This window comes from Elephas maximus, chromosome 12 (assembly GCF_024166365.1).
Source record: "Elephas maximus indicus isolate mEleMax1 chromosome 12, mEleMax1 primary haplotype, whole genome shotgun sequence".
Taxonomy (NCBI): Eukaryota; Metazoa; Chordata; class Mammalia; order Proboscidea; family Elephantidae; genus Elephas; species Elephas maximus.
Window position 1 is genome coordinate 25,084,408 of NC_064830.1, and position 25,399 is coordinate 25,109,806.

Sequence of the window (25,399 nt, forward strand, 5' to 3'; positions counted from 1 at the left end):
AGCCCTATTCCGCTCTATTTGGCTCTATTCGACTCTTTTCTACTCTGTTCGTATCTATTCCACTCCATTTGACTCCATTCCAAACAATTCCACTCTATTCTACACTATCCTACTCTATTCCTTTCTACCCTACCCTAACAAACTCTAATCGGTTCGATTCTATTTGACGCGATTTGTCTTATTTCCTATGCATTTGGATTGATTCGGCTCGATTCGGCTCTATCGGACTCTATTCTACTCTACACTACTCTATTCTGCCCTGCTCTACTCTCCTTACCCTATTCTGTTTTATTCTGTTCCGTTGTATTCTCTTCTCTTCTACCCTAATCGACCCTACTCTATTCAATTCGATTTGTCGCATTGCAACACTCTTCGACGCGATTCGATGTGACTAGGCTCGAATCGGCTCCAACGGGGTCCATTCGGTTCAAATCGGTTTGATTTGGCTCAGTTCAGCTCGATTTGGCTCGATTTGGCTCGATTTGGCTCTAATCAGCTCTATTCAACTCAACTTCTGTATTCGATGCCATTCGACTCCATTCAAAAACATTCAGCTCCACTCCAGCATTCTACTCCATTCTAATCTCTTCTACTCTATCCTATTGTAATCTGCTGTACCCTATCCTACTCTACTATAATCCATTCTAATAGATTTGATTCGATGCAACACGATTCAACACGAATTGCAGGGATTCGACGCCATTCAAAGTGATTCGACACCATACGATGAGATTGGGCACGATTTGTCTCCATTTGGTTCTATTCGTCTCTACTCGACTCGACTCTATTCTTTCTCTTTTGTTCTGTCCTCTTCTATTCTAGTCTACTCTACCCTACCTTAACCTACCCTACTCTAATCTATACAATTTGATTTGAGAGATTTTGACGCGATTCGGCACCATTCGGTTCAAATCAGCTCAGTTGGGTCAGTTCAGCTCGATTCGGCTCGATTTGGTGGAATTTGGCTCGATTCGGCCCTATTCTGCCCTATTTGGCTCTAGTCAACTCTTTTCTACTCCATTCATCATTATTCGACTCCATTCGATTCCATTCTACTCCATTCTGGTCTACTCTATTCTACCCTACCCTACCCTGCTCTAGTTCACTCGAATTGATTCTCTTCGACGCCATTCAAAGCAATTTGTCTCGTTTCATCTCCATTTGGCTCTATTCGCCTCTATTCAACTCTATTCTGCTTTACTCTATTCTACTCGACTCTATTCTATTGTATTCTTTCTGTTCAGTTCTATTTTACTCTATTCTATTTTTCTACCCTACTCTATTCCATTGGATTTGACTTGACACATTTCGACACGATTCGACGCGATTCAGCTCAAATACAATTCGATTTGATTCGATGCAATTCGACACGATTTGACGGGATGAGACACGATTCTCCGTGATACAATGCGATTAGGCGCAATTCGGCTCGATTTGTCTCGATTCATCTCGTTTCATCTCGATTCAGCTCAGTTCGGCTCCATTCGGCTCTAATCAGCTCTATTTGGCTCTTTTCGACTCTATTCAACTCCACTCTTCCCTATTCTACTCTCTGCTATGCTTTCTTTTGTGTTCTGTTCTATGCCATTCTATTCTACCCTCCCCTCCCCTACTCTGTCCAACTCTAATCTATTCGACTCTTTTCAATTGTATTCTCTTCTCTTCTATTCTTCTACTCTCTATTCCACCCTGTGCTACCCTACCCTACCCTAATCTATTCTATTCCATTCTATTTGACTCTACAGTACCCTACTCAATTCTACCCTGCCCTACCCTGTTCTGTTCCTTTCAGTTGTGTTCTATGCCGTTCTGGTCTATTCTGTTCCTTTCCAGTCTATCCTTCCCTACCCTACTCTAATCTATTCTATTCCATGTGATTTCATGCGATTCCACGAAATTTGATACAATTCGACTCTATTCTCTTTTATTCTGTTCTATTCTCCCCATCCTAACGTACTGTACGCTAATCTATCCTTTTCTATTCTGCTCTGTTCTGTTCTATTCTAGTCTTCTATTCTCTCTATTCCAACCTACCCTACCCTAATCGATTCTATTCTATTCTGTTCTCTTCTACTCGATTCTACTCTGCACGACCCTACACTACCGTAATCTATACTATTCTATTCTGTTCTGCTGTATTGTATTCTATTCTACTCTTTCCTGTCCTAGTCTATTCTATCCTACACTACCCTGCTCTAATAGACTCTATTCAATGCGATTCGATATGATTTGATGATATTCGATGCAACTCGAGGCAATTCAACACAATTCAACTCTCTTCTCTTCTCTTCTCTTCTTCTACTGTCTCTATTCCACCCTTCGCTCCCCTACCCTACGCTATCCCACATTACCCTACTCTTGTCTACTCATCTAGGCTACTAGCCTAGGGTAATAGTCTAGACTACTAGTCTAGTTTGCTCTAGTCTACTATAGTCCACCCTAGTCTACCCTACTCAAACTTACTCTACCTTATTCCATTCAAATCTATTCCATTGGTTCCGATTCAAAGCCATTCAATGTGATTGGACGGCATTTCATGGGAATCGACGGGATTCGACAGGTATCGAAGCGATTCAACACGATTTGACACGATTAGAGGCAATCCGACAGGATTCAACGTGATTCGACAAGATTCGACGGGATTCCATGCCATTCGACTTGATTCGACCCAATTCGACGGCACTCGACTTTCTTTGAAGGGATTCAGTGCAACATGACACAGATTGACACGATTCAACAAACTGAATGAGATGCGATGGGATGTGACAGGAATCGACCCGACCAGACGCCAATCGAAGCCATTTGATGCGATTCAATGGAATTCAACGGGTTTGGAACCGACTTGAAGCGATTCGATGCCATTGATGCAATTTGACAGGAATCGAAGCATTTCGACGTGTTGTGATGGAACTCAATACGATTTGACACGATTCAACAGGATTCGACAAGAATCGACAGGGTTCAATGGGGTTTGAAGAGATTCGTCGTGATTTGACGAAATTCAATGCGATTCAAAGGGGTGTGACGGGATTCGACGCGATTGGATGGAATTCGATGCGATTCGATGCGATTTGTTGGAATTTGTTGGGACTCGATGGCATTCAACGAGATTCGTTCGAGCTGATTCGATCCGGTTGGAATCGGATGGAACCGGTTGGATTCGCTTGGAATAGGAGGGATCAGGTTGGATCTGGTTGGATCCAGATGGAACCGATAGCAACCGGTTGGAACTGGATGGAACGGGATGGATCCAGTTGGAACCGGATGGACCCAATTGGAACCTGTTGGATCTGGATGGAAGTGTTTGGAGACAGATGGATACGGTTGGAGCTGGATGGATCCGGTTGGAAGCGTATGGATCCGGATGAAACCGGTGGGAAGCAGATAGTTCCAGAATGAACCGGTTGGAACCAGATGGATCCAGTTGGAACCGGTTGGATCCAGCTGGAACCAGTTGAAACTTGATTGATCTGGCTGCATCCGGATGGGACCGGTTTGAACTGGATAGTTCCAGGAGGAACCGGTTGGAACCGGATGGATCCATTTGGAACCGGCTGGAACGGGTTGGATCCAGCCGGAACCAGTTGAAACCTGATTGATATGGCTGGATCTCGATGGAGCCGGTTGGAAGCGGATGGATCTGGATGGAACCGGTTGGAACCGGATAGTCCCGGAAGGAACAGATTGGAGCCGGATGGATCCAGTTGGAACCGACTGGAACCGGTTGGATCCAGCTGGAACCAGTTGAAACCTGATTGCTCTGGCTGGATCTGGATGGATCCGGTTGGAAGCTGATTGATGCGGATGGAACAGGTTGGAACCAGATCGATCCAGATGGGACTGGTTGGAACCGGATAGTTCCATAAGGATACGGATGGATTCAGTTCCAACAGGTTGGAACCGGTTGGATTCTGCTAGAACCAGTTCAAACCTGATGGATCCGGCTGGGTCCACAGGGAACCAGTTGGAACCGGACGGATCCGGTTCCAATCCGTTGGATCCGGTTGGAACCAGATGGGAAAGACTGGAACCGGATGGATCCGGTTGGAAGTGGTTGGGACTGGTTGGATCCAGGTGTATCTGTTTAGAACTGGTTGAATCCATTCGGATCTGACTGGATCCTTTTATGTCTGGCTGGATCCGGTTGTACTCGGCTGGATCTGCTTCTATCCACCTGCATTCGATTGGATCCACTTGGATCCATTAGGCCCGGTTGGATCTGGCTTGATGCGGTTGGGTCTAGTTCGACCTGGTTTGATCTGGTTATGCCCGGCTGCATCTGGTCATATCCAGCTTGGTCTGACTGGGTCCCGTTTGATCCTTGCCTTGCTTCGCTCCATTCAGGTCCTTTCGGCTCCATTCGGCTCGAATCGTGTGGATTCAGCTTGATTAGGCTCGATTCGGCTGGATTCGGCTCCATTCAGCTTGATTCGGCTCAGTTAGGCTCCATTCGACTCACGTTGGCTCTATTTGGCCTTATTCAGCCCTATTCCGCTCTATTTGGCTCTATTCGACTCTTTTCTACTCTGTTCGTATCTATTCCACTCCATTTGACTCCATTCCAAACAATTCCACTCTATTCTACACTATCCTACTCTATTCCTTTCTACCCTACCCTAACAAACTCTAATCGGTTCGATTCTATTTGACGCGATTTGTCTTATTTCCTATGCATTTGGATTGATTCGGCTCGATTCGGCTCTATCGGACTCTATTCTACTCTACACTACTCTATTCTACCCTGCTCTACTCTCCTTACCCTATTCTGTTTTATTCTGTTCCGTTGTATTCTCTTCTCTTCTACCCTAATCGACCCTACTCTATTCAATTCGATTTGTCGCATTGCAACACTCTTCGACGCGATTCGATGTGACTAGGCTCGAATCGGCTCCAACGGGGTCCATTCGGTTCAAATCGGTTTGATTTGGCTCAGTTCAGCTCGATTTGGCTCTTTTCGACTCTATTCAACTCCACTCTTCCCTATTCTACTCTCTGCTATGCTTTCTTTTGTGTTCTGTTCTATGCCATTCTATTCTACCCTCCCCTCCCCTACTCTGTCCAACTCTAATCTATTCGACTCTTTTCAATTGTATTCTCTTCTCTTCTATTCTTCTACTCTCTATTCCACCCTGTGCTACCCTACCCTACCCTAATCTATTCTATTCCATTCTATTTGACTCTACAGTACCCTACTCAATTCTACCCTGCCCTACCCTGTTCTGTTCCTTTCAGTTGTGTTCTATGCCGTTCTGGTCTATTCTGTTCCTTTCCAGTCTATCCTTCCCTACCCTACTCTAATCTATTCTATTCCATGTGATTTCATGCGATTCCACGAAATTTGATACAATTCGACTCTATTCTCTTTTATTCTGTTCTATTCTCCCCATCCTAACCTACTGTACGCTAATCTATCCTTTTCTATTCTGCTCTGTTCTGTTCTATTCTAGTCTTCTATTCTCTCTATTCCAACCTACCCTACCCTAATCGATTCTATTCTATTCTGTTCTCTTCTACTCGATTCTACTCTGCACGACCCTACACTACCGTAATCTATACTATTCTATTCTGTTCTGCTGTATTGTATTCTATTCTACTCTTTCCTGTCCTAGTCTATTCTATCCTACACTACCCTGCTCTAATAGACTCTATTCAATGCGATTCGATATGATTTGATGATATTCGATGCAACTCGAGGCAATTCAACACAATTCAACTCTCTTCTCTTCTCTTCTCTTCTTCTACTGTCTCTATTCCACCCTTCGCTCCCCTACCCTACGCTATCCCACATTACCCTACTCTTGTCTACTCATCTAGGCTACTAGCCTAGGGTAATAGTCTAGACTACTAGTCTAGTTTGCTCTAGTCTACTATAGTCCACCCTAGTCTACCCTACTCAAACTTACTCTACCTTATTCCGTTCAAATCTATTCCATTGGTTCCGATTCAAAGCCATTCAATGTGATTGGACGGCATTTCATGGGAATCGACGGGATTCGACAGGTATCGAAGCGATTCAACATGATTTGACACGATTAGAGGCAATCCGACAGGATTCAACGTGATTCGACAAGATTCGACGGGATTCCATGCCATTCGACTTGATTCGACCCAATTCGACGGCACTCGACTTTCTTTCAGGGATTCAGTGCAACATGACACAGATTGACACGATTCAACAAACTGAATGAGATGCGATGGGATGTGACAGGAATCGACCCGACCAGACGCCAATCGAAGCCATTTGATGCGATTCAATGGAATTCAACGGGTTTGGAACCGACTTGAAGCGATTCGATGCCATTGATGCAATTTGACAGGAATCGAAGCATTTCGACGTGTTGTGATGGAACTCAATACGATTTGACACGATTCAACAGGATTCGACAAGAATCGACAGGGTTCAATGGGGTTTGAAGAGATTCGTCGTGATTTGACGAAATTCAATGCGATTCAAAGGGGTGTGACGGGATTCGACGCGATTGGATGGAATTCGATGCGATTCGATGCGATTTGTTGGAATTTGTTGGGACTCGATGGCATTCAACGAGATTCGTTCGAGCTGATTCGATCCGGTTGGAATCGGATGGAACCGGTTGGATTCGCTTGGAATAGGAGGGATCAGGTTGGATCTGGTTGGATCCAGATGGAACCGATAGCAACCGGTTGGAACTGGATGGAACGGGATGGATCCAGTTGGAACCGGATGGACCCAATTGGAACCTGTTGGATCTGGATGGAAGTGTTTGGAGACAGATGGATACGGTTGGAGCTGGATGGATCCGGTTGGAAGCGTATGGATCCGGATGAAACCGGTGGGAAGCAGATAGTTCCAGAATGAACCGGTTGGAACCAGATGGATCCAGTTGGAACCGGTTGGATCCAGCTGGAACCAGTTGAAACTTGATTGATCTGGCTGCATCCGGATGGGACCGGTTTGAACTGGATAGTTCCAGGAGGAACCGGTTGGAACCGGATGGATCCATTTGGAACCGGCTGGAACGGGTTGGATCCAGCCGGAACCAGTTGAAACCTGATTGATATGGCTGGATCTCGATGGAGCCGGTTGGAAGCGGATGGATCTGGATGGAACCGGTTGGAACCGGATAGTCCCGGAAGGAACAGATTGGAGCCGGATGGATCCAGTTGGAACCGACTGGAACCGGTTGGATCCAGCTGGAACCAGTTGAAACCTGATTGCTCTGGCTGGATCTGGATGGATCCGGTTGGAAGCTGATTGATGCGGATGGAACAGGTTGGAACCAGATCGATCCAGATGGGACTGGTTGGAACCGGATAGTTCCATAAGGATACGGATGGATTCAGTTCCAACAGGTTGGAACCGGTTGGATTCTGCTAGAACCAGTTCAAACCTGATGGATCCGGCTGGGTCCACAGGGAACCAGTTGGAACCGGACGGATCCGGTTCCAATCCGTTGGATCCGGTTGGAACCAGATGGGAAAGACTGGAACCGGATGGATCCGGTTGGAAGTGGTTGGGACTGGTTGGATCCAGGTGTATCTGTTTAGAACTGGTTGAATCCATTCGGATCTGACTGGATCCTTTTATGTCTGGCTGGATCCGGTTGTACTCGGCTGGATCTGCTTCTATCCACCTGCATTCGATTGGATCCACTTGGATCCATTAGGCCCGGTTGGATCTGGCTTGATGCGGTTGGGTCTAGTTCGACCTGGTTTGATCTGGTTATGCCCGGCTGCATCTGGTCATATCCAGCTTGGTCTGACTGGGTCCCGTTTGATCCTTGCCTTGCTTCGCTCCATTCAGGTCCTTTCGGCTCCATTCGGCTCGAATCGTGTGGATTCAGCTTGATTAGGCTCGATTCGGCTGGATTCGGCTCCATTCAGCTTGATTCGGCTCAGTTAGGCTCCATTCGACTCACGTTGGCTCTATTTGGCCTTATTCAGCCCTATTCCGCTCTATTTGGCTCTATTCGACTCTTTTCTACTCTGTTCGTATCTATTCCACTCCATTTGACTCCATTCCAAACAATTCCACTCTATTCTACACTATCCTACTCTATTCCTTTCTACCCTACCCTAACAAACTCTAATCGGTTCGATTCTATTTGACGCGATTTGTCTTATTTCCTATGCATTTGGATTGATTCGGCTCGATTCGGCTCTATCGGACTCTATTCTACTCTACACTACTCTATTCTACCCTGCTCTACTCTCCTTACCCTATTCTGTTTTATTCTGTTCCGTTGTATTCTCTTCTCTTCTACCCTAATCGACCCTACTCTATTCAATTCGATTTGTCGCATTGCAACACTCTTCGACGCGATTCGATGTGACTAGGCTCGAATCGGCTCCAACGGGGTCCATTCGGTTCAAATCGGTTTGATTTGGCTCAGTTCAGCTCGATTTGGCTCTTTTCGACTCTATTCAACTCCACTCTTCCCTATTCTACTCTCTGCTATGCTTTCTTTTGTGTTCTGTTCTATGCCATTCTATTCTACCCTCCCCTCCCCTACTCTGTCCAACTCTAATCTATTCGACTCTTTTCAATTGTATTCTCTTCTCTTCTATTCTTCTACTCTCTATTCCACCCTGTGCTACCCTACCCTACCCTAATCTATTCTATTCCATTCTATTTGACTCTACAGTACCCTACTCAATTCTACCCTGCCCTACCCTGTTCTGTTCCTTTCAGTTGTGTTCTATGCCGTTCTGGTCTATTCTGTTCCTTTCCAGTCTATCCTTCCCTACCCTACTCTAATCTATTCTATTCCATGTGATTTCATGCGATTCCACGAAATTTGATACAATTCGACTCTATTCTCTTTTATTCTGTTCTATTCTCCCCATCCTAACCTACTGTACGCTAATCTATCCTTTTCTATTCTGCTCTGTTCTGTTCTATTCTAGTCTTCTATTCTCTCTATTCCAACCTACCCTACCCTAATCGATTCTATTCTATTCTGTTCTCTTCTACTCGATTCTACTCTGCACGACCCTACACTACCGTAATCTATACTATTCTATTCTGTTCTGCTGTATTGTATTCTATTCTACTCTTTCCTGTCCTAGTCTATTCTATCCTACACTACCCTGCTCTAATAGACTCTATTCAATGCGATTCGATATGATTTGATGATATTCGATGCAACTCGAGGCAATTCAACACAATTCAACTCTCTTCTCTTCTTCTACTGTCTCTATTCCACCCTTCGCTCCCCTACCCTACGCTATCCCACATTACCCTACTCTTGTCTACTCATCTAGGCTACTAGCCTAGGGTAATAGTCTAGACTACTAGTCTAGTTTGCTCTAGTCTACTATAGTCCACCCTAGTCTACCCTACTCAAACTTACTCTACCTTATTCCGTTCAAATCTATTCCATTGGTTCCGATTCAAAGCCATTCAATGTGATTGGACGGCATTTCATGGGAATCGACGGGATTCGACAGGTATCGAAGCGATTCAACATGATTTGACACGATTAGAGGCAATCCGACAGGATTCAACGTGATTCGACAAGATTCGACGGGATTCCATGCCATTCGACTTGATTCGACCCAATTCGACGGCACTCGACTTTCTTTCAGGGATTCAGTGCAACATGACACAGATTGACACGATTCAACAAACTGAATGAGATGCGATGGGATGTGACAGGAATCGACCCGACCAGACGCCAATCGAAGCCATTTGATGCGATTCAATGGAATTCAACGGGTTTGGAACCGACTTGAAGCGATTCGATGCCATTGATGCAATTTGACAGGAATCGAAGCATTTCGACGTGTTGTGATGGAACTCAATACGATTGGACACGATTTAACAGGATTCGACAAGAATCGACAGGGTTCAACGGGGTTTGAAGAGATTCGTCGTGATTTGACGGAATTCAATGCGATTCAAAGGGTTGTGACGGGATTCGACGCGATTGAATGGAACTTGTTGGGATTCAATGGCATTCAACGAGATTCGTTCGAGCTGATTCGATCCGTCAAGTTATAAAAACTAAGAAACTCATTGCATCATGTTATAGTCACCCCTAATACGGTTGCTATGAGTTGGAATCTACTTGATGGCAATGGGTTTTCTTTTGGATCATACTAAATCCAACATTTCAATTCTCATCTAACTTGACTCAGTTATTCTTTAACTGGATATACGGCAGTGAACAAAACAGATCCTCCCCCCCAAAAAATCCCTTCCTTGCGGAGTTTACATTCTATTCTGGGGTGTGGGGAGGAGAAACAGTAATAAATCATTACGAAGCATTTATGAACAAAATTATACTATGTCTTGAATTTGCTTCAAAATAATAGAGGGGATGGGTAGGAATATAGAACTAAAATTAGCTTTTGTTGTTAATCATTGAAGGTAGGCGACTGGTACATGGAAGTCCATTAAACTGTTCTCTACCTTGGTATGTGTTTGAAATTTATCACAATAAAAACTTTTTTAAAAAGACACCATATCAGGTATGATTTGCTATAAAGGAGATGGAGTGCTGGGGGTGGCAGTGTGACAATTTTAAAGAATGGTCTGGGAAGACCTTCATGAGTTGACATTTCAACAATGACTTAGAGGGGGTGAGCCGTGCAGGTAATGAGCAAAGAGCGTTCCAGGCAGAGGAAACAATTGTAAAGGCCCTGGCTTAAACGCGTGCCTGGAGCATCCTAGAAACAGCAAGGTGAGTGTGACGAAGCCAGGTCCAAGGGTTGAGCAGAAGGGGTCAGGTTACATTGTGCCTTGGAGGTTATCTCAAGGACTTTGGCTTTTACTGAGTGATCAAGTAAGCCACTTGGAGATTTTGAGCATAAAAGAGACATGATCTGAATTAGATTTTAAGTAAGTTTACTCTGGCCAAAACGAAACCCCTCATTACCACCTCATCCCAAACCTCCTCCTGCTGCCATCTTCTCCATACTAGCCCATGACAACTCCATCCCTACCACTGCTCAGGCCAAGTACTTTGGAATCATGCTTGACTCTTCTTTCCTTCAGAATATATCAAGAACCCTAACATTTCTTATCACTCTGGTCCAAGCTACTAGCACCACCAGGATTATTAAACCTACTGCTGTCCAGTCGATTCCGACTCATAGGAACCCTGTACAACAGTTTAGAACTGTCCCATAGGGTTTCCAAGGCTGTAATCTTTTTTTTAATTTTTATTGTGCTTTAAGCAAAAGTTTACAAATCAAGTCAGTCTCTCATACAAAAATGTAGATACACCTTGCTATATACCCCTAGTTGCTCTCCCCCTAGACAGCACACACCTCCTCTCCACCCTGTAGTTCCGTGTCCATCCAGCCAGCTTCTGTCCCCCTCTGCCTTCTCATCTACCCTCCAGACAGGAGCTGCCCACATAGTCTCATGTGTCTAATTGAGCCAAGAAGCTTACTCCTCCTCATCAGTATCATTTTTCTATACTATAGTCCAGTCCAATCCCTGTCTGAAGAGTTGGCTTTGGGGATGGTTCCTGTCTTAGGCTAACAAAAGGTCTGGGCACCATGACCTCCAGGGTCCTTCTAGTCTCAGACCATTAAGTCTGATCTTTTTGCGAAAACTTGAGGTCTACATCCCACTGCTCTCCTGCTTCTTCAGGGATTCTCTGTTGTGTTCCCTGTCGGGGCAGTCATTGGTTGTAGCTGGGCACCATCTAGTTCTGGTCTCAGGCTGATGCAGTCTCTGATTTATGTGGCCCTTTCTGTCTCTTGGGCTCATAATTACCTTGTGTCTTTGGTGTTCTTCATTCTCCTTTGCTCCAGGTGGGTTGAGACCAATTGATGCATCTTAGATGGCTACTTGCTAGCATTTAAGACCTCAGACGCCACTCACCAAAGTGGGATGCAGAATGTTTTCTTAATAGATTTTATTATGCCAATCGACCTAGATGTCTCCTGAGACCATGGTCCCCAAATCCCTGCCCCCGCCACGCTGGCCTTCGAGGCATTTGGTTTATTCAGGAAACTTCTTTGCTTTTGGTTTAGTCCAGTTGTGCTGACCTCTCCTGTATTGTGTGTTGTTTTTAGGCTGTAATCTTTATGGAAACAGACTGCTACGTTTTCCTCCGGCAGAGCCGCTAAGTGGGTTTGAACTGTCGACCTCCCGGTTAGCAGTAGGGTGCTTTAACCACTGCACCACCAGGGCTCCTTAGGATTATTATGCTTCCTAAATGATCTTCCTGCTTATGCCCTTACCCCCCACCTATCCTCGTATAGCCCTTCTCATGACAACCGGTCATCTATGGGAACAAATGGTGTGGGTTATCCACAACAGAGAAAACACATAATTGTCTTAGGAGTTTTAATAATTTCAGTTGCAGATATAATAAAACAGTCCATGAATGGTACTTAAAAGAATGCTATGAAAATTAGTCCAATTATAAAATATTTGTTTGTTCTTAAGACATATGAAATACTATATCCTTTTAACTAGTAGAACTGAAGTTTCTCTCAAATCTGCCCCAATCCCCAAAAAGTGAAAAGTAATGCTCTCTAAAACACTGAGGTTATTTTTTTCTTTATTCTTCAAATTTTCTATACTTAGTATAAATTACTTTTAATGGAAAAAAGTATACTAATAGTTCTTTGAAACGACAGTTCCTAATCAAATGTGGACAGAAATTAAATGACATTTTCATTGCTTTACTACATACAGGTGTTTCATAAAGTTACTGTGTTCGTTTTTAAAATAACTTGGCTTATTTTTTTTATACTTATAGAAATGGTATTTTAAAGGTTTTTTAGATTTTTAGGGATAAGCATCAATAGGGGAAGTTAAATTATAGATCAATGCTAAAATGTTCCGAGGTTTATAAAAATATATAATATGTATATACAGTCATGCACCACATAAAATCCGTCCAGGCAACGTCTAACCGTGTGTATGTCCATGGTCCCATAAGGTTATAACAGAGTTCAGACAACCTGACTGGAGAACAGGATGTAGTGGACAAAACATCAAAAACAAAGATGAAATTCTCCAAGGTGTTATAGGATGGGCTCCACTGAAAGCTGCAAGGCTAATGAAAATGTGAGAGGGACCTATACCAGATATGGAGAAATTGCTAATGATGTGGGTTGAGGACCAAACACAAAAACGAATCCCTCACAGCACATTGACGATCACTGCTAAGGCACGAAGCTTGTTCAAAATTGTCATGGACTGAATTGTGTCCCCCAAAAGTATGTCAACTTGGCTAGGCTATGATGCCCAATATTGTGTGACTGTCCACCATTTTGTCATCTGATGTGGTTTTCTTGTGTGTCATAAATCCTACCTCTATGACATTAATGAAGCAGGATTAGAGGCAGTTATGTTAATGAGGCAGGACTCAATCTATGAGATTGAAAAAGCCTTTCCCCGGAGCTAAGGCCCTGAATTTGGACTTCTAACCTATTAGACTGTGAGGGAATAAACTTCTGTTTGTTGAAGCCCTCCACTTGTGGCTATTTCTGTTATACAGCATTAGATAGCTAAGATAGAATTTGGTACGGAGAAAGTGGGGTGCTACTCTAACAGACACCTAAAATGTGGAAGCAGTTTTGAAACTGAATGGATAGTGGATTCAGAAGGAGGTGAGGAGCGCTGTTACACTGGAGATGGTGCAGACAGAAACAGCAGCAGCAGAATTAGGAGACCAGCTCAAGATGGTGCTAGACTCGACTCATGGAGCCAGAGAGATGAGTGCCTTTGCACAGGAAGCTTCCTGGTGCAGTGGGGTGCCTCCGAGCACTTATTGCTAGAGCTACGCTTGCTGACCCATGGAGCAAGAAAGCTGGAACAAGAGAGCTGAGTGCCTTCCTGCCAAAGTTTACTGGTTGAGTGGGGTACCTCCAGACACATAATGGTGGAGCTAAAGAGCTTTCAGAAACCCTGGTGGCATAGTGGCTAAGTGCTATGGCTGCTAACCAAAGGGTCAGCAGTTTGAATCCTCCAGGTGCTCCTTGGAAACTCTATGGGGCAGTTCTACTCTGTCTTATAGGGTCACTATGGGTCACAATCGACTCAATGGCAACGAGTTTGGTTTTTGGTTTGGTAAAGACCTTTGGAACACTTGCCCCAGAAGGGGAGATGTGGATGGTGAGGCTCGAGGGGCCAAGGAACCAGGAAGCAGAAGAGACAAAGAACACAGGAAGCAGAGCTGCCACGAGCTCTGGGGTCTCAAAGGGTAGAGTCACCACTCAGATGAACTAGGAGAATGGGGCTGCCCAAAGCCAAGGGAGAAGAGTTGCCATTCCAGTGGGCCTAGAAGGTGGAGCTGAAGCCCAGAGTCTGGAGGTCAGGGCCAGTGTGTAAATGGTCTCGGAGAACAGAGGGTTATTTTCAAGCCTTGAGGGCTAAGGTAATGTATTCTCTGCTGACTTGCTTGGCGCCTGTCATGCTGTCTTTCCCTCCAATTTTTCCCGTTTGTAAATGGAAATGTCTAGCTTGTGCCTGTTCCACTATTGTACTTTGGAAGCAGATAACTTGTATTTTCGATTTTATAGAGAAATTTTTGGATTTTGGACTTGGAGTTGACTTATTAGTTCTGGTATGATATTGACGGGGTGAATGTGTTTTATATGTGGCAAGGACACGAATTTTGGGGGGCCAAAGGGTGGAATGTCATGGATTGAATTGTGCCCCTCAAAAATATGTGTCAACTTGCTAGCCCATGATTCCCAGTATTGTGCGATTGTCCAGAATTTTGTCATCTGATGTGATTTTCCTATGTGTCGTAAGTCCAACTCTATGATATTAATGAAGCAGGATTAGAGGCAGTTATGTTAATGAGGCAGGACTATGATTAAGTTGTGTCTTAAGTCAATTCCTTTTGAGATATAAAAAAGTGAAGCAAGTGGAGAGACAAGGGGACCTCATATCACCAAGGGAGTAGTGCCGGGAACAGAGTGTATCCTTTGGACCTGGAGTTCCTGCACAGAGAAGCTCCTAGATCAGAAGATTGATGATAAGGACCTTCTCTCACAGCCGATAGAGAGCCTTCCCCTGGAAATGGCACCCTGAATATAGACTTCTAGTCTCCTGAACTGTGACAGAATAAATTTCTCTTCATTAAAGCCATCGGCTGGTGGTATTTCTGTTATAGCAGGATACATAACTAAGACAGAGATGCTTAAAGAAAAAACAGGACCAGACTACAGTATCAAGCTCAGTGCTAACTCTGGGTGGTTCAAGAGCTTCAAACAATGTTTTGCACTGCATAACGTGAAAGTGAGTGGTGAGCCTGCAAGTGCTGATGCAAAGGCAGCAAAAGAATTTGTGGAAACCTTAGATAAACTACGTGTTTACACAACACCCGAATTGCATAACATCCTATTTCACAGAACATATTGTGGGTGTTAAACAATGCATGACTGTATATGTATTTACAGACTTTGAAAACTATCTACAATATATTATTAGTTATAAAAATCAAGCTGAGCGACAGCATATATAGTACAATCCCACTTGTATTACCAAAACAAACACAACAGAAAAATATTTGAAAAGATAGACCTTGTACTGTTAAGGAGTTATCTTGGGGGACTAGATAGAAGTAGAGTTGTTGTAACGGGTACATATTCTTTTTCAATAGAAGTATTAAACTGAAGTATAACATAAAATAAAAAGATTTATAAGTTGTAGTAGTAAAATGAATGCTCACAAAGTGAACCCATCAGTGAAACCACCACCCAAGTTAAGGGACAGAACTAACCAGAGTCCTGGATGATGCTGTTATGTCTCCTCCCAATCACGATCTCCTCCCTCCAGAAGGAACCACTATCCTAACTTCTGATAACAACTTCTGTTTTAGGAAAAAAAGTATTTAGGCATTAAAAAAAAAAAGTTTTCAGAGAATGAGGGGGATCTAAGACAGGGCGGTCCCGAGGTAAAAACCAAGCCATCATCTTTAAGACTGTGCTTCCCATACTGGCTCATGATACCCCTGGGTGCACTTTCCCAGTACAGAGCTACAGGAGAAACATGGTCGTTCCTGTACCTGATAAGTAGTATATCACAAACACAGAAAGATTATGGAGTGGAATATGAAGCTTGCATGACTTTTTTTTTAAACAGGAGACTTCAGAGAAAGATGAGGATGGTAGCAGGAGTCTTAACTCTGAAGAGGTAGGTCTATCTGTTTTAAGGGATCAATAACTAGAAAAATCTGGCCAGTGAGAAGGATGGCTGGAGCCTGGAAGAAGTATTCATGCATCTATCTATTCAGCAAATATTCCCTGAACATCTGCCATGGTCTCAGCTTAGTCCCTCCATCTGCCTTTCAGGAACCCCCAGAACAGAAGCTGAGGAGTAATTCCACTCTCAAGAAAACCCCTCAATATTAAAGAATATGTTGAGTTCAGAGCTGTGGGATGAGGGTAAGGGTGACTGGAGAGAAATAACTAAGTACCCACTGCCTAGCACTTGCTAGGTGCTTTACCTAATGCATTTCATCAAACCCCGAAAAAACTAAGTATTTGGCTCATTTTATATGGGGAAATCAGGCTCAAAGAGATTAAGTATTTAAAGAATAGAGAAAGGGCAAGAATGAGAGCTACGATTCAGCCTTGGGTCTGCCTGGTTTCAAAACCCAAGCTCTGCCCACTACTTTACCAGCCTCCCATGTATCCAGAATTCATCTGTACTATCCTTCCTCAGGAGTCCTGGTGGCAGAGTGGTTAAGAGCTCAGCTGCTAACCAAAAGGTCAGCAGTTCAAATCCACCAGATGTTCCTTGGAAACCCTACGGGGCAGTTCTACTCTGTCCTATACGGTCGCTGTGAGTAGGAATCAACTCGAAGGCGAAAAGGAGTTTGGGTGTTTTTTGATTCTTCCTTGATCTGGGGATGGTCTGATTTTCTAGTTTTTTAACTCCTCCTCTTACCCTTCAGCACTGCTAATGGAATTTAACACTGTAGCATACTGGCTCCTAACGAAACAAGGTCCCCCCAAAGAAGGAAGAAAAGAAGGAGCCTTGGAAACCAGGTATAGGTGTGGAAGACCTTATCTTAGGACACAAGTCTAGACTACAGCATAACCACCCAACCCTTGGGGAAAAAATTCCAGGCAGCAGAGTGTCAGTCCAAATCCCTCTCTGATTTCTTCTATATTCTCCTTCCTTAAGGGAGGAATGTGGGAAATAGAGAAAAGAAAGCAACATGAAAGCCAAGGCACCTTCCTTTGGGAAGAGGTGGTCCACGAATATGATTTTAGGGTATAAGAAGCTGAAAAAGGAAAACGGTTGGTAACCAGAGATTTAAATAACTTGAGGACTTAATCTGTTAACACAACACAAATTGGGTTGGCTCCCCGAGTAACAAGAATTTCTTTCTGGATACTATGTCTGCACACACACACAGATATATCACCACACACACGACTCGACGGCAGTGGGTGGGCACACTCACATACATATATTCTACATACCACACACATGCACAACACATATAGTTTTTGTGGAAACAGACACTATCTCTCAGACCACAGGAGTGAACAGATGACCCAAGCTGTTCCCTGCCCCGTGGAGCAAGCCAGACCGCACAGGAGAAGCAGGGGGCAGGGAGAGATAAAGCCTGGGGGAAAGGGACTGACTGCAATCCAGAGAGAAGCAGAGACCTGAAGAAATAAGGAACGATGTTGACAGAGGAAAGGAAAGAAAGGAGAAGTAGATGTGACTTAAACTTGAAGCCCTAGATCTAGGTGTTCATGAAACCTGTTACATGTTCCACAGCATGGTTTTAGTAATAATTCATTCTACCTTTTTGCAGGTTCATCATTTACGGTTTCAAAGATTCTATCATTTACAGTTCAGAGAGCTGTATGTAAAGAAACTTTAAAAAAGTCTATAAATTCACCCTCAAAAGCACATTAATATCTGAGCAACTAAGAAAACCAAATTTCCAAATTAACTCAAAGAATGGGTCTTTCTCAAAGAGGCTATTCAAATGAAAAGTATTTATTTATTTCTGGCCAGTTTATCTCTATTTGCACTTAAGAAATAGCAAAAACCTATAGTTTATCTGTGCCATGCTCAAAGAATAACCAGTAATTTCCATCTCTTTTTTAGGCTATTGTTGTTGTGTGCTGTCAAGTTGATTTTCAACTCACAGTACCCCACATAACACGGCAAAACTGCCCCAGAGGGTTTTCTAGGCCATAATCTTTATGGGAGCAGGTTGCCAGGTCTCTCTCAGAGCTTCTGGGTGGGTTCGAACCACCAACCTTTTGGTTAGCAGCCGTGCACTTAACTGCTGTACCACCAGGGCTCCTTTTTTAGGCTGTTGTTACCATTAAATAATATTCTTGGTATAAAAATTAAAAAAAAAAAATCTGAAACTAACACAATCAATCACCACATTCTTAAAACATTAACACAAACATGGCCGATATACACAGTCAACAGCCACGGTGTCTCTCTGTGGCTTAACCATGACTGGCGGTAGGCACTGCAGCAAGAAAAGTTCTTAGCACACGATAAATCTTCCTTTTCAGTACAGGATAAACCTTTCAATTCACTGTACACATTTCCCAATATTAAAAAACAGTAATAACCTGGTTTCCTCGATTAAAACGAGGGAAAAAGAGGCAGTGTTTACAAGGGAGCAAGAACTACGCAGTAACCATTTGGTGTGAGCCCAGTCTTTGAAGATCAATCCACAAGGCATAGAGACAAGTTATAAAGTCTTTACCTCTGTGAATGTATCAAGAAGATACATGGAACTTAAAAAAGGTATGTCCCTTTGTCTGTGTTTAATATAACCTAGTGATAATCAATACGGCAGTGACGTGCTCCTTCCAAATCACACTTAGCGATCACCGGCGTTCTGTGGGGACATTTTCAAATTCAATGAAATGGCCATCCTCGTTTGTGTCTTGACTTCAGGTGACTGGCTGAACGGCGAAGCTTTTTCCTCTCTTGTCGATGCAGTTTCTCAGCTTCCTGTTGCTTCTTCTGCTGTTCAGACTAAAGGAGAAAGTGAAATGAGGAGAAAGACAGAGAATGAAAATTCCAGTACTCCTTTCTTCTGTAGCCATCAGAGCGGCCACAGCACCACCCCCAGCCACAGCCTCGCCGCAGGGAGAGATGCTCCCAGGGGCAGGTGGTCCGGCCGATGGGACTGTCCACTGACAAATGCTGCCCTGGCAGCAACTGCAGGACAAAAGTCCATTTGCATCCTCTCTCAAACCAGACGTTCACTGTGCATGAAGGTGCCCCTGGATAAGAGAAGTGCCCTGGTGTGTAGTCAGAACTAGAAGTCTGAGACTGGTTTTTCAACCAACATACAAACACTACTGGGATATTTTAAAGGGGAATGGTTCCCTACAAAAGAGCCACCTTAAGAAGATGCTATTGCTTATGAATTGCCCAGAACTTCTCTTACAGAACTGTCTTTAGTTCATAAGCCAGAACCATGCATTTATTCATATCATCTAAAAAAAAAAACAAAAAACACTTAGGTGTACTAAAAGTCTATTATCCAAGCTTGGTTATGCATTCACCAGAACTGGCTCCAAAGGATTTTTGACTGTTTCCAAAAAAATCAAATTCCCCTCAAAGGTCAGAAATGTGCTACCAGTAAACACTGAGCGACAAGGGATTGGCAGACAACTGAAAAAGTTCACAGATGGAAGCAGACCTAGGCTGACTGTGGTACACCCCTAACCCCATCAAGTAGTTTTATTAACATATTTTATGGTTTAAATAATTCAAACTCCAGAATGTAAAGCTCAAAAAATATTCTTAGCTGGCAGAGTTCCACAGAAAGTAGACTGAGAAAACACTGTCAGGGGTCTAAGTTCAAAAAGTTGAAGTACACGCCTTTCAGACACCTATGAAACCTGACTATAATCAGTATTTTCCACATACCTAACAACACTCATTTGTATTTTAGTCTTGAATAAAGTCTCTATCTTCACTTCTAGTTGGTTATTACTTAATATTTTAAAATTCAAGAGTTGGGAGGTGGGCAAGTAGTGAGATAGAAAAGCTATTTTTAATACCACAAAAGGATGAATTTCCCCTATTCTAGGAAACTCTTAATGAGCCCTGGTGGTGCAACAGTTAAGCGATCAGCTGAAAAGTGAAACGTCGGTGGTTCAAACCTAACAGCAGCTCTGCAGAAGAAAAGGCCCGGTGTTCTGTTCCCGTAATGATTTCAGCCTAGGAAAGCCTATGAAGCAGTTCTACTCTGTCCTATAGGGACACTATGAGGTGGAATTGACTCAACGGCACAGAACAACAACACAACAGGAAACTCTTAAACTAAGTTTCTGAATACTGAGGTTCCTTTCTAATTATTACCATTTCTTCCAGTGCCTTTTCAAAGCAGTCCTGCCCTGGATATTCTTCCAAAGTACACTCCAAATTCCCCTACCTCGCTCTATGTCTGAGGCTTCTACCCTAATCCAAGTTACTCTCCCTCCTCTGCTGGACCACTACAAGTGCTGCCTTCCTTCCTAATGGTCTCCTCACCTCCTCTCTTATCTTCCCTAAGTCCATTCTCCATACAATAGCCAGAATGATTTTTTTAAATAAAAATGTTACGATAGTCCTCTGCTTATCAAAACATTTCAGTAACTTCTCACTGTTCTTAGGATTAAGGCTACAAATTTTAACATGCCCTTCCGACAAGGTCCTACATGATTTAGCCCCTAACTTGCCTTTTCTGTCATATTTGACACCACTCTTACCCTTGCTCACTGTGTTTTAAACACACAGGCTCCTTTTCAGACCCTCAAACATGCCAGGCCTCCTCCCTCCTCAAGCAAGGACTCAGCCTATACAGTACTTTATACCTGGGACCCTCCCTGCCCCTTCACAGGGCTCTTACTCATCTTTAAGACCCAACCTATGTATCTCTTATCCTTTTCTAACTCCTCTGTCTAGAATAGGTCCCCTTGTCAAGCACTCTCACAGCCCTCTGTCCTCCTTTGGAACAATTACCTCAGTTATAATTATATACTTATATGTGTATAACTTTTATTCATGGACTCTCTCAATAGGCTGAGAATTATGGTGGCAAGGACCATACTTTCCTTGTTCTGTGTAGTACCAGCATCTGGTACAGAGGCAGGCATTCAATACATATTTATTAATGGAAAACTTGAAGGAGACTGTACACACCCTAGCAGATCAAATATTGATATCAAGACCCCTGTAAAATTAACAAACACTGGCTTTTTAACATGTTAATAAGTATCCCTTAAGGAAGTATTTCTTGTTCATATAATTTTGGAAAATGACATGCTAAATAAAGACCAACAGGGTATGTCAGAGCTTTTGATTTAAGGTGCTTTATACATCTTCAACACAGGTATAAGCTCAAGGTGGTCTCCATATCTGTTTGATTGCAAAAGCATTTTCCCCAGAGGATCTATGTACCTCTCCTGGAACACTGCTTGGGAAGCTCTGCCAGGCCTTCTCAACAAAAGCAGGAGCTTAGAGAGGACACTGGTAAGAAGAAGCCATTGTTCTGCAGATCCCCATCCACAAAAAGGACTATCATTAGCCTTTCTCTAAATGGCTATATGCCATCATGTGACTGACTCATCATGGTTTATGGGCCAATTTAACTCATTTCCAAGTTTTCCTTTCCTCCTTCTTCATAATCCTGTGCCTGGCTACTTTACTACATTACTCAGCAATCCTGTCACAGAGAAGGGTGGAGGATAAACGTAAACCAGCACAATTTTAATCAGGGACCGTATTTAATGAAATTTCCAAATTAGATTTAGGATTTGCCACTACTCAATTTTAAATAATATTAAAGCAGAGATATTTTCCCTCTTGAATTCTACTGACATTGTAGGGGGAAAAAAACCCATTGCCATCAAGGCAATTCCAATTCATAGTGACCCTACAGGACAGAGTAAAACTGCCCCATAGGGTTTCTAAGAAGTGGCTGGTAGATTCGAACTGCCAAACCTTTGGTTAGGAGCTGAGCTCTTAACCACTGTGCCACCAGGGCTCCAGTGCTGGTATAAGGACAGACATACAGACCGATGGAATAGAATTGAGAACACATGAAAATCCTGGAAAAACTTATGATTTTACTCAAGTAGATCACACACCTAATATGAAAAGAGATTTCTGTAAACAACTACAGAAACAAGTCCCTAAAGAGTCTTAAATAAAGCTGAGATTTAATAATTAAGATTTTGTTAGTCAGGTGATAAAACACAAATCTAACTGATGCAGTCCCAAAAAGTTTCGACGCTGCTGCTTGAATCAGCTACTATGCCATTTTAAGCGTTTCTTTTTCTTTATATAGTTTATTTTTGTTGCTGCTTATACTTTAAGCATTTCTTAGTGTTTCTTTTGTTTTTAGCAAAAAATATAATTTCTGAGCCATCTTATTTTCATTTTACCATGAACTATAAACTGATTTTCAACTCGGGATCTTCAATTAAAAAAAAAAAAAAGTGGGAAAAGTATTGTACTTTCTTAACCCTACAGCAAAGTAGACTCCTCATTCAAACGAGCAGAAAGAGGTCTCTTATCATTTAAGGCACTTGCTAAGTGGTGGCCTAGTGGTTAAGAGCTCTGGCTGCTAACCAAAGGGTCGGCAGTTTGAATCCACCAGGCGCTCCTTGGAAACTCTATGGGGCAGTTCTACTCTGTCCTATAGGGTCGCTATGAGTCGGAATCGACTCGACGGCACTGGGGTTAAGCTACTAAATCTATGATCCTTCCCGCGGCTGTGCTGGTTCCTGTCTCACACTCAGCATTTCCTGAGTTGCAGAGGGAATTGAGAAATGTTTTAATAACACAGGGAATTTATAAGAAAGTAGGGATGGATACATGAGTTACTCTGAATGCATATCTAGTTATTTAAATGATAAGTATAAGAGTGTAAATTTGTGCTAAACAGAGGCTGATTTAACAGAAAAGCTTCTAAGCACTTGGAATAAAAAAATTCTTATCATTTTGCAAGCTCCTGGATACAGTTAGGGAGAACTTTAGAAGAATCACAGGTGGATGGCCAAGGACTTGAAAAGACATTTCACCAAAGAAGATATACAAATGGTCAATCCAAACCCCACCCACTGCTTTTGAGTTGATTCCGACTCATAGTGACCCTACAGAACAGAGCAGAACTGCCCCACAGGGTTTCCAATGAGAGGCTGGTAGATTCGAACTGCTGAATTTTTGGTGAGCAGCCAAGCTCTAAACCAGTGTGCCACCAGGGCTCCAAAAATGGTCAATAAGCATATGAAACGATGCTCAACTTCACTGGTTATTAGAGAAATAAATGCATATCAAAACCACAATGAGACACCACTTCACATTCACTAGGATGCTGTCAAAAAGACAGACAATAACAGGTGTTGGAGAGGATGCGAAGAAACTGAAATCCTTGCACGCTGTTGGTGGGAATGTAAGATGGTACAGCCACTTCAGAAAACATTCTGGCAGCTCTTCAAAAGGTTAAACAGTGTCGCCATACGACCCAGCAATTCCACTACTAGACATGTGTCCAAAAGACATGAAAATGTATGTCCATGCAAACACTTCCACACAAATTTTATAGCACCATTATTCATAAAAGCCATTTAAAAAAAAGGGAAACAACCCCCATGTTCGCCAACTGATGACTGATGAATGGATAAATAAATGGGATATCATTTGGCAACAAAAATGGATGAAGTACTGATACAACTACGTACGAGCCTGGAAATATGATAAGTGAAAGAAGCCAGCCGCAAAAGACTAACACTACATTTATACGAAACGTCCAGAAGAGGCAAATCTATAAAGACAGAAAGTAGACTCGTGGTTGCCTGCAGCTGGGAGGGATGAAAGTACACTTTAACGGTGACCTAGACACCACGGATGGTGGCTCATCACCAACTCAAGGCACAGTGCCAACTCCTCGGTCACTAATGCCCTGCTTTTTTCAGGACACTGGTAACACTCCTGGCTCTGTGTCTGTCAAGCAACGTGCACTTCTCCACTCCGGAGGGGCTCTGCTTGCAGGGAAAATGCCAGGAGAGGGAGCAGGAGCTTCCTTCACAGGAGAGAAGCTTGGGAAGGCGGTTCCAAGGTGGAGGCACACAAAACACTACTGGAAGCTGATTTTTCTTTTGCGAAGAATAACATTTAAAAAAAAAAATCTTACCCTCTTTAATGTGAACGTCAATTGTTTGCTGCCAACAGTGGTGTCTGATATATTCAATGTCCCATTTTTTGCTTCAATTTTCAAACGGTCTTCAAGGGTTTTGCTGTAGAGAATTTAAGAGAATAATTTATTAGCATTATGCTTTGATTTACCGTATGAAACAAATTTTAATTAAGATGATCACATGAAGAAAAATCCTCTACACATATGGCCAACAGAAAATTTCACTCAATTAACACAATCAATGGAAAGAATCAGGGGCGCTCCAAAAGTCATTTTTCATACACAATATAACGATAAAGAACAATGACTGGTAAAAACTCACTCTTTTGATAATTTAAGTGGCAGTATCAAATATTTTAATGGTTGCTACCTATCTTACTAAAATCATATTTCTGAATTCAAAATGCAAGCAGCAGTATTTCTGATGTCTGTAATTTATTGTGATGGTCAGCGGCACTTATGTTTCTAAAGCTCTTTATATTTAAGCCACACACAAGTTAGGTATATGGGTACCTTAATGACCCACCCACTTCTCTAAGGAGCCCTGGTGGCACAATCGTTAAACGTTGAGGTTGGTGGCTTGAGCCCACCCACTGACTCCGTGGGAGAAAAGACCTGGCCATCTGCTCCTGTAAATATTACAGCCTAGAATACCCTGCGGGGCAGTTCTACTTTGTCACATTGGGTCGCTATGAGTCAGAATCGACTTGATGGCACCTAGTAATGACAATAATTTGCTTTCTACAAAGGGATGGATATAGATTAAATTTTCTGGGTCAAGTCACAAAGAAGAGCTCTGAGAACTTGTTCTTTCACTCAGTCTTAACTCACCAGGCTACAAGTCATCATCCCATAGCATGAACAACCTGAAAAATGAATCTGACTGACCACCCTGAGAGAAAACAAGAGCAGGGATACTGAGAGGAGTCCTACCTGATTCCGCCCTATTCACTGCTATTTCTCCTCACAGTTCCACTTCTTTCTTCAATTGCTCTTTCTGACAAATGTTTTCCCAAGTTTAAATCTCATTTCATTTCTTGACCATGTTTTCCAAACTTTTCTAAGGTCTCTTTACACATAATCTGTGTCTGGTTTGCTGTGCTCTGCAATTCATTATCATCTGCATAATTAACACAACCTCCCCCTTCTAATAAAGTTGGTAAATTTGAACCCAGTACTAGTTATATAATACTTAACTGAACATTGCTGTGATATTTCATTATAAAATCTGGAAACTGGTCCTTTTTTGTTAACTTGGTTTAGAGAAAAAAACTGAAGTAAGCCTACAGGTATATACTTTCAATAAGTTTTAGCCG

At 42.8% G+C, this 25,399-nt stretch overlaps 1 protein-coding gene across 3 annotated transcripts in view; it reads right to left on the reverse strand.

The window, feature by feature from the left end:
- Positions 1-12,246: 12,246 nt before the first annotated feature.
- LOC126086472 (nucleolar protein 10-like) overlaps positions 12,247-25,399 on the reverse strand; it is a 124,125-nt gene continuing 110,972 nt past the window's right edge. Inside the window, exons 21-22 of one of the 3 annotated variants that reach the window (XM_049902705.1) lie at positions 24,081-24,183; positions 12,247-18,925 (exon numbers count right to left, since the gene is read on the reverse strand). In XM_049902705.1, the coding sequence (XP_049758662.1) occupies positions 18,806-18,925; positions 24,081-24,183 (223 nt within the window). In that variant the 3' untranslated portion in view covers positions 12,247-18,805. The remainder of the gene's footprint in view (positions 18,926-24,080; positions 24,184-25,399) is intronic. The other 2 variants (XM_049902704.1, XM_049902706.1) reach the window with 2 other exon arrangements.